Below are 12808 nucleotides of genomic sequence, written 5' to 3'. Positions count from 1 at the left end.
GACAGAGATTTGCTGATGGTTGCTGCAGGTTTACACACTCACACATGCATGCACATCACCAACACACAGTGGGGTATTGTATGGTAAAAATGGGAACAAGACCCTTCCTTCCCCCTCCTCTTAAACAGCTCCACATCCCAAGACGTATATCTGCGTTGACACATGGTCATAGCTCTGGCCTGGGACAGTGGCGGAGCCATGGGGCGGGGGTTGGGCCCTTGTGCCTCTATATGTTTGGGCTCATGTGTATGCATGTATGTGTGAGAGGTCGAATGTAGACCACCTCCTATCTGATGAGGGGGCAGTTTCATGGGAGGTGGTAGACAGCAGCGGGGGTAATTATTTTCTTCCCACCCCCCATCTTCTGTCCCGTAGCCGCGCCCCCCCCCCCCCCCCCGCTCTCTTTCTCTCCTGCTGTGACCGCGTGGAGGCTGACCTGCCATGGCAGTAGTCATTTCCAGGAGTCAGAGCGTTTGTTCGCTACATTATCCTCTGCCGCTGCACCACGTGGGCACAGGCTGGTATCAGCTTGTACCGGGCGAGGACAGGGGAAGGACTGGATCTGTCAGAGCGCATCGGCTCTCAGACGGTCGTGTGCGCCAGCGCTGTGCCTCGGCCCCGGCCCCTGCCACACTCCCCCTCATTAATGGGCCCGGCCCTGACAACTGATCCTAATTGCCTCTGAACAGCTCTTCATGTATTATTGGTGCCTGACTGCCTTGGTTCATGTCAACAAGCCACAGGAAGGAGGGACAGGATAGCCACTGCCACCATCCCTATTCCCCTTTCACACACACACACACATACAGATGATGTGTGGTCGCACATATAGCTATGCATATGAATATGTACAAACCCACGTGTACACACACACACACACACAGACACACACACACACACAGGTAGACATGTACCAGCGCAGTGATCCTTAACCACCTGGGCAGCCTCAGGAGAATGGAGTTGTGCTCTCTGGTGTCTTAAGTCTGGTGAATGGACAGTCTTAGCCTTAGCCATGCAAAAACTACATCGGCAAATTTGTAAATTACGTAACTATACTCTGTACACTGAACAGTATGTAAGTATTTAAGTGGTTATATGGATACAAATGTATTGTAGAACATTAAATTGAATGCAAATGAATGCAATCAGTTAAGATGTATGAATGGGATTTTATTTGATTAATTGTAGGCTTTGCTTTCGATATGAGAGAATCACATGGCGTGTGTGTGTGTGTGTGTGTGTGTGTGTGTGTGTGTGTGCGCATGTGTACGCACGCTTGTTTACTTCTCACTTTGTCACTGCTGATGATCAGTGGACGGGGGTTAGGATGAATGGACCAGAGACATCAAGAAGGCGCCTGAAAAGCGTCATGTAAAGATTCCACCACCACAGATATCTGCTGAGATACTCGCCCCGTTACAATTGCGATCACAAACACTCTCAATCATAATGCATCAATTATTTGTAGTCCTGTGTGTGTGAATTATTACCCTGTATCCAAGTATTTACTTCCCATTTTCCCCTCCTGTTTGAATATGGAAAAAGGAGAAGCGGAGTGGCTTGGCTTTTTATTTGTGGAATGAAATAACTGAATACCAAATGCATAGATGAAAAGCATAGCGGCGTGTCCTGTCCACTCCCATCACTGTCTGAGAGAGGAGAGACGTATGACCATCCCATTACTATGGTAACTAGCCACTATATTCAGAGCTGCCCGGGTGTGTTTCTTCCCCCTGCAGTGACGAGAGGGCATAGCTGACAGGGCCTGCACTCACACACACACGCACACACGCATACACACAGATAGGGAGGCTCTGGAAAATGCTCCTTGTGAAATATACACATGGGTGGCAAATATAGACAGAAACACACAATATAGAGTGGCCAGTGCCCACACATACTGATGTGGTGACATACAGAAACGGATAGGGAACAGCATTAGGAGAGAAATGTGACCTCTTGCCTTTAAAAGGTTTCACTCCTACCCAAAATGTACAGTAGACACACAGAAACGTTGGAGGATTTTTTTTTCTTCCTTGTAGCATTATGAGATTTTAATTAAACAAGGCTTGAGCAGACAACACAGAAATACTGGTCACACGTGTTTATGCTTTCAAAAGTAGGAAGCACAACAATCAGTATTGCATCAAAAATTGTTTAGCATTTTATTAATAGACAGTTTTGTTTGCACAGTGTGAATATATTAACATACAGAAAAGGGATGGATGTGCTGCAAACAAAAGCAGGGTTCATTAACACCAATTGTCACCAATCTAGTCTTGAGAGGTTGCTGGAGACGGCTTGTTACAGCTGTAGATATACCTACTTCAGTACTGTTTTGTAGTTTGTGTATTTTAGGGAACAGCTATCGCAGATTATTTCTATGATTATTACGCTGCTCTATAATTCTATAATTCCATAAGTCCCACATATTAAAAGTGGCAGTCAGTGCCTCCGGTTAGAAATGATTATTGCACCCTCATGCAACAGTGGGTTAGCACTGCCGTTTTGTCTTCATTTATTAAGGAGATGTTATTTTTTTTTAAAAGCAGTAAAACAGATGGCTCAGAGAGGAGTTAGCGTTTATGTCCCATTTACTTTTGTCCACTCACTTTGTCATGAATTTCACATGGAGCGATTCTTCCTCTGAGTGGTAACTTTTAACCCGAGTCATTCATTTTTCAAATGCCATTGTCATCAAAGCACACTTTACCGAGGTAAAACGTGCTGCAGATGAATAATATACAACTTTCTGTTTTTTCTATGGACATTTCAGCATGTTCACTTTTAATACAGATTTATTATTGATATTATGGATTCATTATGGAAGGGGATGTCAGATCCTGTGAGCCTATCTAATGTGATTAAGTTTAAATGTTCAGGGTAAGAGTTCCTTCAACATGTAGAGTAATAATGTGGAGTACACAATATTTTCCATACGTCAAAATTATTGAATTGAATTTGATGCACTGACAAAACTGTTAATATTTGCCATATTCTTCAGTAGGGATTCAGTACATTTTCAGCATGTTGTATTTTATCAGGTTACTCTACTGAGAATATTATTTTCTCTGGCCCACATTTGCAGCAAAATGTAATTTTTTAATCATTCCAATATGATATCATAAAATATTTGTTAGATGGAAAATCTTTCTCTTCTGAGTTTTTTTTTTTTTTTAAATGTTAGTCTTTTTATTAACATGTTTTAGTTGCATCAGATTTTTTTTGAAATATTGATTGATAAAAATCGATATAGAGCAACACCAATATACACACTGGAAGTGAAATCCCCAAACAATTTGTAATATCCATTTTCCTTCATCCATATTCCTCCATTTCAATGCTGAAATTTGTGGCTTATTTATGAGAACATTTTCACTTTGTCAGAAAAATATCCAAAGAGACTACGATCCTATCCAGCCAGCCTGTCCATGGTTTGAGCGGACTTGGTATGTGCAGCGTCGGTGATACTGCAGCTGCTTTTTCATGCAGTCATACTGCCATCTGTTGAGGGGAAATGGTACTACATCTATTTTCACTCTCCTCTTCATTCTTTTCGCTCTCTTCTTCATTCTCCCTTTCTTTTTCTGTTTGACTTCTGTTCATATTTTTTATATCTGTAATACTGTGAGCTGCAGGTTGTCCAGTGTCCAGTACAGCCAATAGGGTAGTTTTGTTGTGTGTGTATGTGTGTCGGTGTGTTTGTTTTAACTGAGGGTTCTGGACGAGGATGCAGAGGGACTTTTCTCTCTGGACCAGCAGCTTGATGTGTCTGTGCCACAAGCCCACCAGCCCAGACAGAACGGACATATACACACAAACACACACACACATGCATATATTCACCGCCACTGACAGTTACTCTTCAACGGTTGTGCCACAGCTTTTTTTTTTTTTTCTCCGCTGATAGAAGTTAAGACCTCTGACATAATTCTGTTGTGCCCAGGTTGAGTTAGTGCTTCTATTACCAGCCAGACTAAGAAATGTAGAAGGGGAAAAAAAAGGAAAAAATATGAAAAGACAGAAGAGACGAGGTGGTCACAGCTGGAAAGGGAGAAAGAACGGGGGTTGAGGGTTGCAGTTTCAGCATCATTCAATCAGACAACATGCCCCTCAGCTGAAACAGCGAGACCCTCCCCGATTCTCTCGAATTAGGGAGATTAGCAGGAAAGCGCATAATGCAGGATGATGGAATTTGTCATAATTTGCATTGTCCTGGAAAGATTCGGTTTGATAGAGCGATGCATGGAGGGGCTTGTCATGTCCCACGGGCAGGTCATAGAGGAAGCTTGGCAGAAATGATTTTTGCGATATGTGCATCAGTCGTAAAAGCCTCACAACCAATTTGTCAAAAAATGTGAGGTCGGGACAGTTGAAGGCAGCAGGGCATTTTGCCCTAACGCAATGAAAAACCATGCCCCTCCATCACTCTGCATCCACAGAGCATGTCTGAAGTCTGCAGTGCTCCACATCAACAAATACCTTTATTACATCAGTTTTGACTATTTGTTAGATTTTATTTTCTTATTTTTTTGTTTCAGTAACATTACAATAACAGTAAATTCAGGATATAACGTAATAACAACACCTAAATTACCGATACCAGTTTTATTTTGTGGTAAAAATCCATTGTTTATATTTAAAGGAGAATGATGGTGGAACAATTTATTTATTTATTTGTTTATTCATGCATGTTGGCGTTGGGATGCGTCTCCCTGAGCATCCAGCAGTCCGGCCCCCCCTGACCTTGGTAATAGTACTGAGCAGCGGCTCCAGACCAATAATCAGCATAAAGTTGACCAGAGCTGACATGACAGTGTTACTCTTCCACACGGTTCACCGTCTGTGGAGCGGGCATGTCGAGGGCAGACAGACAGGCAGCATGCAAAACACACTACAATACACAGGCATAGAGAAGGTGGGGGTTGGGTCGAGGCCAGTGTCCCTGGCTTAGACTGACCACACGTTGTCTCTACAATGGCTCATCATAATTCTATAATTTTGTGTATTCTTCTAAATTTGTCAGGGTAATAACCATGTGCTTTGAACATATGCTTATGGTTTGTTCTTTGCATCAACATGCAATTTTAGACCTGAGAGAATGCATTCAGAAGTGCCCTATACTTGCCTTTCTTTGTGCACTTCATACGGCTATTTATGTCGCCGTTTAAGTAACACTGATTTTGTGTGACAGTTGAGCATACAGGGGTTAGGCTCAAACTGGAGCACAAACAGGAAGAAAAAATAGAAATAACAGAAAAAAACAAGAGGAAGGAATGGAAAAGGCGAATACCCCCCATCCCCCCAACAACCACACCCCCCCCCCACAACCCCCTTCCCACGAAGCCTTAAACGAGAAGCCTAACATGGGGAGAGATTCTGTAGAGGGGAGAAAGGTTGTGGTTCTCCTGAACGGTTTGTATTTGTAGAAATGAGGTGTCAGAAGAGGCAGGATTTCCTCAGGGCGCAGCACAACATGAGCCCATCTCTTATCATTTCCCACTCCCAGACGTGATCTGCTTTGAATGCACTAATGCTGAAAGAGCCCCACAGACTTGAAGCCAGTTCAAGATGAAATCACAGCACACAGACCTGACAAACTGCCATCCACCACGTAAGGATTAAACAGTCGTTGCATATCAAATCCCTCCAAAAACGCAGAAATAATATATGCACTTAAATACGTTCAACAAAACTTCAAGCCTGGATTTTTTTTTTTTTTTGATCCCCACATTTTGAACTATTTGCCAACCTTTAAATATTCAAGAAAAGACAAAAAATCACCAAATGGAAAAATAAATTTAGAATTTTGTCACATGAAATAAGCATGTTCCATAAGGGATTAAAAGTGAACCTAAAAGTGTTCCATTTAAAGTGGTAAATTATAATTCATATGTCAAATTAAGTTTTTGATATGATATCAAAGTCTTGCCTCGGTGCTCTGAAGATGCAGTTACTGTCTACATAATTACATTTACCCCTTTACCCATGGTCAGACTGTAAACAACAATGAAAGGACATGATACAAATATTAATTGCATTGTGCTTCATTTAGTCACCCACTGTTTAGCTCATACTGTACTGTACTGTTATTACCCCTTTAGCTTGGTTACATGTGTCCTTGCATAAGGGAAAAGTTACACCATATTAATCTAACCCATTTTACACATTTTGTATTATCATTTCGCTGGTTAAATTATGCATGAGGTCTCAATGGGGAGAAATGTGACCATTAGCATATCTGATAGGAGCGGTGGAGCGGTTTTCCACCTCTCTCTGTCCTTGGAACCAGGCAGAAAAACCTGACTGTTCGTCAATACCAGGTCATTTTACCCAGGCCAGCCCGGTTCATCCATACCATTCCAGAGCTCTGCTAATGACACTCAGAGACGTCCTCAGCAAGATGGGGGCCCAAAGGGCTCCAACACCAGTGTGAATATAGCCCAGCCCTGTCTGGTCATGCCTTGAAGCTCTTTGACAAAAACGGCAATTAGAAATGCCTCAGACACACCATCCTGATACAAGACACCGTTAAGGCTTGAAAGTGGACACAGCCAGGCGCTTCCTGAGTGCATTTACATATATGTTACTGTCTGCAGCTCCCAGAGAGGGAGAGAAAGAATGTCTTTGGGGCTGGGTGACCTTTTGACACGTCATTGGGTTTATGAAAAATGATGGTGTTTTAGCCATGAAATAAAGGTCGATAAAGCATGAAGCCAAAACACGGCTTTAATTAATGCTAAGCAGGGAAGAACGTGCTGTGATCACCAGAGTCGTTGAGCTGATAGGAAGTTTGTTTGGTTTATTGTTGGGAAAATAAGGTCGTAAATGAAGTTTGTGTCAAAGTCAGTTGGTACTGCATGTTTTAAATCTCTGATCCTGGATATTATTAGTTAGAAACTTCCAATAACCTTTTGAGCCTTTTACATCATGTCAGCAAATCTCAATTATTATTTAAGCAGGTAGAAGAGAAATAAACCAACATGAACATTTCGTAGCATTGATTCACCATGAATACTTTAATAGAGTGCGTCCTCTTTTCTCTGTGGGCCATTTAGACTGTTAAGGCTAGCATTTGAAAAATACTTACCTTGTTATAGAAAGTTTAATGTCATATGCAATTGTTTGACCCTTATGAATATTAAAGGATCCCATCTCTGCCCTATTAAAAATGCATGTGGCATTGTGGTTGTTGATCACGTTTAGAACGCCCATGCAAATTGGACTGTCTTCCCTGTCAAGGCCTAAGATGAATAATGTAGTTGTGTTGTATATTCAGGGACACACCATTGACAGTCAATTAACAAGTTTGATTGGTGTGTGAACTCATTCTTTTGAACTGTTAATTTTATGTAAATAGTATTCGCTCTCCCTTCTCTGCTGTCTCTCCCCCATCCTCGCAGGTTCACCACAGAAAGATGTGCCCCCACCACCACAAACCCCTCAGTTCCCTATCCCACCTCCCACTAAGAATAACCAGAGCGGGATCCTTAATAATTGATCATCACACACCTGCTTGGTAGAAGCTAGGGGAGTCTGCCTTTAACAGTCAAGGGGCCCCATGCTAGCCCCCTTTTGATATTCAAATCAACAAATGGTAGCCCTCCTTTATGAATTCAAAATGGAGAGAGCTCTTTTCATGGGGACAAGCTTGTTAAAAGATTCTGGCCACCCATCCAACCTGATGGAGCCCTTCCCTGTTGGAGCAGATATGATGGCATTTGATGGCTCATAAATGGAATGCCAATGACAATTTGCTGTTGATGTGCGGGAATCTGGCTTTTATGTTAGGCAGACATAGTAATGCATAGTAACGCTCCGGCAGATTGTGCTTGCAGGTAAATGATCCAGTGATTGATCCAACCGTTTGAAAGCAGGGAGGCCCATATCTACTCCCTCTCCTCCCCCTTCACTCCCTCCTGCCCCTCTTCCTCATCATCCCTCCATCTCTTGTCTCCTGCGCTGTCCCGGTAATTTGGAGCAGCAGAGGCAGAAGCTGAAGATTCATCAAAGTTGACAAGTGAACCCAGGAGCTGGGGATCATGGCAAACCCATCTGATTATGGAAATGGCCGTGACCATGTCCGCCCTCTAGTTAAACAGTTGTGCAGCTAGCATCTTGTTCTGCTGATATCCTATAAAAGACAGATTTAATACATTTCAGGAAGAAAAAAATAATCACTGGTATTTTCCTCCTTTGAACAACATGTGGCGCAGCATACCTCCATCTATATAGGCTTTGGATATCAAGACACTTATCCTGACTTGCAACCAAGTGAGGAACGTGACGTGTTTAAAGTGAGTGGGAGGGGGAGTTTGGTTTAGGGGGTGCTAAGTCTTTAGTAATACCTCTGGTCCACTTTAACCCTGGTAATCTCACTGTGAAACACGATACCCGTGGCTGTGCCTTTGCTAATCAGCTAAGGACCTTGTCTCGGGCCGTGTATCAATTGATTCAGGCCTCCTTGATCCTCCCTGGGGGTCTGCATGCACTCACACTCCAGGGTCCCTGCATAGGCCACCAATTAACACCATGTCATCAGCAGCTATTTGCATTGACCAGGAGCTAGTGTCCAGCACTGAGGCCGTCCAACCTCAAACACTGGCAGGTTACAGGGTCTCTAAAGACCTGACCCCCTTAATGCCACCATTCATCCCCACTCATCTCTCCGCATTAAACAGATAGATTTTTCTTTTTTTTCCGGGTTCCATTATTTAGTTTTGGACACTAAATTCTAACAGAGGCATTTAACAGAGAACTCGGCTAATTATCACATGGCTAATTATGCTGATGAATAACAGAGATAGTAGTGCCATGGAGGTACGTTGACAGACTACTCAGAAAATACCTGCTTATTTTAGAACTGTGAAACGAATATTGTTGGTGATTAAAAAAAAAAAAATGCAAAATGGGAAAGACACATGGAACCTGTTAATTGATGCACTACTATTCAAACATACGCTGGTAATTAATGTTAATTTGATTATAGCACCTCACTGATGAATATATTGTATTTTTTTGACAGAACTGATGACTTGTTTCGTACACCTGCTTTGACGGTTAAATGACAACTCTGTCTTCACCATGGCCTCAATTCAAAATCTCATTCTTTATGAGTGTAATGCACACCCCAGTACTAGCTATAGCGACCAAAAACTACATGGGCATGCGTGTAGGACTAATGTAATGAAAAATATTTTTGTCATTGCCTAGCATGAGGTGTGGGTATGAGAGGTTTACAGTGGATTGAAATACATAAATCATCCTCTCTTGATATTGAACCACACAACATCTTCACTGGCCGTTACTACCAACAATAGAAACTATATTTTTGTGTGTTTGCAAGGTCATTACCAGGGTTTAGATTTCATATCAACATATATACATATAAAGGTCACTAAATGACATGCTATCCCCTTCTGTAACAACAATGGTTCTGTTGGAGCAAGAAATTCACGACTCACATTTGCTGCACTTGGCTTTGTCCAGTGGTAGGAAGATTGCATTTATCATGTTCAACATCACTGCCAAGCTGCTATAGCACTGTCCTGCCCAGTAACCAATTCTGTGGAAGGCCGTAATTGAGTTTCAAGCGATGGATTGATTTGGTTGACAGATTTATTCCTTTAGCCTGTGTGTGTTTATGTACTTGTGTGTGTGTGAGAGAGAGTGATATGAATAAGTTTAAGCATTGTACTCTACACTAGGTTGGCAACATGAACCCCAACCTTTGCCTTTTTTGTTCAGCAGACCAAGACCAACACTGATATTTATGCTGCGTTCTCTATGTATGTTCTCTCCTCCAGGTGGATGAGTCGGTGTTCTGTGCAGGCCAAATTGCTTTGGTCCCCTGCACCATGCAGTTGGTGAAGGCCGGCAGCAGGACCCAGGCCCAGTTGTGCTTCAGCCATGTGAAGAAGGTTCTGGAAGCTGTGATCAGCGGCCTGACTCTGGGTCACGTCGTCCAGGCCCACTGCTACACCACAAGACACCAAGACATCTCCATCATCAGGGCGGTGTGGGAGAACATGCTGACTGCTGCACAAGACAAGGTCAGCAAGTGTGGAGTTGAGCTTTCTGCTTTTGAAATATATCCAGGTAGTGAAGGACAAGAGTTGTGTCTGGCTGTTTCATTAGATGCTCAGGAAATATTGATCATACTTATCCTGCAACATTACAACCACATAGGGTGAACACACATTTAATGCATCAAAAGACAATGGAAAGAAAATGGAAAATATGCCAGTGACTAAGTAAAAGAAGAGAAACGTGATATGGTATCCAAGATTTCAGAATTGCATTTTATAGTTCTGAAATAAGCAAAAGTTCCTTGCCCCTCTTCCCCCCCCCGAGACCCAGGCCGCTGCGACTGATATTTACCAGTGAGTGCGCTCATGAAAAGTTGATGATGTGGGAAACGCTGGTGTCTTTGATAATATGGAGCTTGGCACAGAAGCAGATGTCTTCCTCAGAGCCTCCCTAATCCTTTGCCCCCACACACCATTTTGGAGCTCCGTTCAACTCTCAGAGCAGCTTATCCCCCTCTCCACCCCTCTTTCCTGCCACCTCCCTCCATCCTTCCCTCCATCCCATCTCCCCAGCTACAACCCCTGCTCCATACGGCTAATAGGGGCACCAGTCTCCCCTGCCAGCCCTGCTCCTCCCGCAGTAATCTGTCTAGCCAGGGGAATAAGGGCTAAGGGAGAGAGGAGCGAGCCCACCTCCAACATGTGGCTCTGTTCTGTGGTAGAAGGTATTAGAGACTAGAGGCTCCAGAGAGGGTTGGAAGTGGAGAGTGTCGACTTTGTATCAATTCTGCCAAAGTCTGCTATATGAAGGACTTTGTTCCAAAATGTTAATATCCATTTTGTGGGAAATAACTTACACTATGCTCCATATTTAAATAAAGATGATTATATCCTCTTAAAAATCGTACTATTCTATAACTTAAGGGCTTAAGCTAGCTAACTTAAAGTAATATTGAATAGTGATCACTTTCATGCCAGACATTATATTGTCAAAGCTGATGTTATAAATTTCAAATGGTGGATATCTCATTTTGGAATGACATTCTTCAAACTCCCAGTTCAGCACGTCTCAGTTGAGAGTTGGTGTTTATTTGTTAAGTTATTTCTTGACACATTGTCACCTTGTTGTAATGCACAATGGAATAGAAACCCTAAAGGCTCAAGATGGTCAACACCGTCCATCTGTTGCACTTAATGTATATTAGAGCAATTCAAAATATTCATTCAGTGGACCTAGGATTGGCACTAGGAGACTGATTAAGCCCCACTGATTGACAGCTCCGGGTGTGTCACTGGTAAACAGGTGAGCTCATCCCTCAAGAACAGACCAGGCTTAGGTGGTGGGTTACTAACCTGACCTCCTACCCTCTCTCTGCCTATGAGGCTGATCTTTTGGGTGTGACTCCCCAGCTTGTCTCTTCCCCACCGCTCTTACTTTTCCCCTCTCTCCCACTCCAAGTGTAGACGTAGAAAGGGGCAGCAGAGGAAGGATGGGGGAGAGAGGGGCTGTGGCGGGGGCTTCTGTTTCATCCCAAGCCCGGTGAAACGCTCTCTCCCTGGGGTCGGGATTACACAAAGCACTGCTGCTCATTTGAAGTGACTGTAATGAGAATATTTAACTCAGGTCAAACACCGATAACACAGCTCCCACAGAGAGGGGGAATAACTTAGGCTCCACCAACCGGCATCGGCAAATATGGAGCAAATTCCTAGAAATGTCGGTTCACTTGTAGACAACTTTCTGCACTGGTGCCTTCAAACATATAGGCATTTCAGAGTGAGAAAAATCTGTTGGGCTATATTTTATGTTTCAGAATTGTGAAAGCATCCATTTTAAGACCTACTTTAATCACTAAATCATCAGTCTCAGATTAACATTAACAGAAAATTATCTCTACCTATAAATTTGGTTTTCGTGGGTCTGTATGTATATATAAACAGAGTATTGTGTGTGTGTGTATATATACATATATACAGTATGTATATATATATATATATATATATATAAAAACAGAGTATCATTTCATCACCTCTTCCCACATTACCTCTGTATGTGCAAAAGAAATCTTCAGTAAAGTAGCTAGTCATTTGTCACTGATTGCTGCAGCTTGTCTTACTATTACAATTAAAGAACACTGTTTTTTTTTAATCTTTTAACAATACTGTTGGAGAAAACATGACTTTCAGGCATGTGCAAAATTGTGTTCACCCTTAACATTTTGCCTATTTTGCTGGGCAACCAAATAATCTAAAAATACACTTATGTGATTTTTATTTATTTAATTATTTTGTGAAGAGGATGTCTGACACCTACACACAGTACTCTATTGTATCAAACTGAACTGAAAAATATGGAAATGTACTGTATGTGAAAGCATGAAATCTAATCTGCACAATTATACCCATCCCTTGATTCATTAAGGCTAAACTGCATCATTAGCAAATAATTCATTCAATATCTCATATTGTATGTTACACAGACTGAGTATATAGGTTGCAACAGGATTTGAGTAATATTTTTCATTCAAATTTGTTCTGATTCTGTCTTATTTTTTCAACAAGGCTGATATCATGTCCCTTCAACACATCTCATTGATATATGGACTGTAATTGGAAAACATGAGCAGAGCGTTGAATGCGTGGTTCACTTAACAATGGCAATTGGAGTCCAGTTGTTGAGGTTTCAAAGAAACAATAAATTATCACTCCTCACACTTTTATATATAAAAATATATAGGGGTTGTTGATAGGCACTTTCAGATATGATACCGGTGAAGCAC

At 42.1% G+C, this 12808-nt stretch overlaps 1 protein-coding gene across 1 annotated transcript in view; it reads left to right on the top strand.

Moving 5' to 3' along the window:
* Nucleotides 1-12808, top strand: part of dph6 (diphthamine biosynthesis 6) — a 56622-nt gene that overhangs the window by 35973 nt on the left and 7841 nt on the right. Inside the window, exon 13 of the mRNA XM_071526801.1 lies at nucleotides 9807-10052. Within this exon, the coding sequence (XP_071382902.1) occupies nucleotides 9807-10052 (246 nt within the window). The remainder of the gene's footprint in view (nucleotides 1-9806; nucleotides 10053-12808) is intronic.

This window comes from Centroberyx affinis, unplaced genomic scaffold (genome assembly GCF_046629955.1).
Source record: "Centroberyx affinis isolate AG114_WGS23_722 - 3 ecotype Tasmania unplaced genomic scaffold, CSIRO-AGI_Caff_v1 ptg001464l_1, whole genome shotgun sequence".
Lineage (NCBI taxonomy): Eukaryota > Metazoa > Chordata > Actinopteri > Beryciformes > Berycidae > Centroberyx > Centroberyx affinis.
The sequence above is the reverse complement of the archived record's forward strand: the minus strand, read 5'-3'. Positions and strand labels throughout refer to the sequence as shown.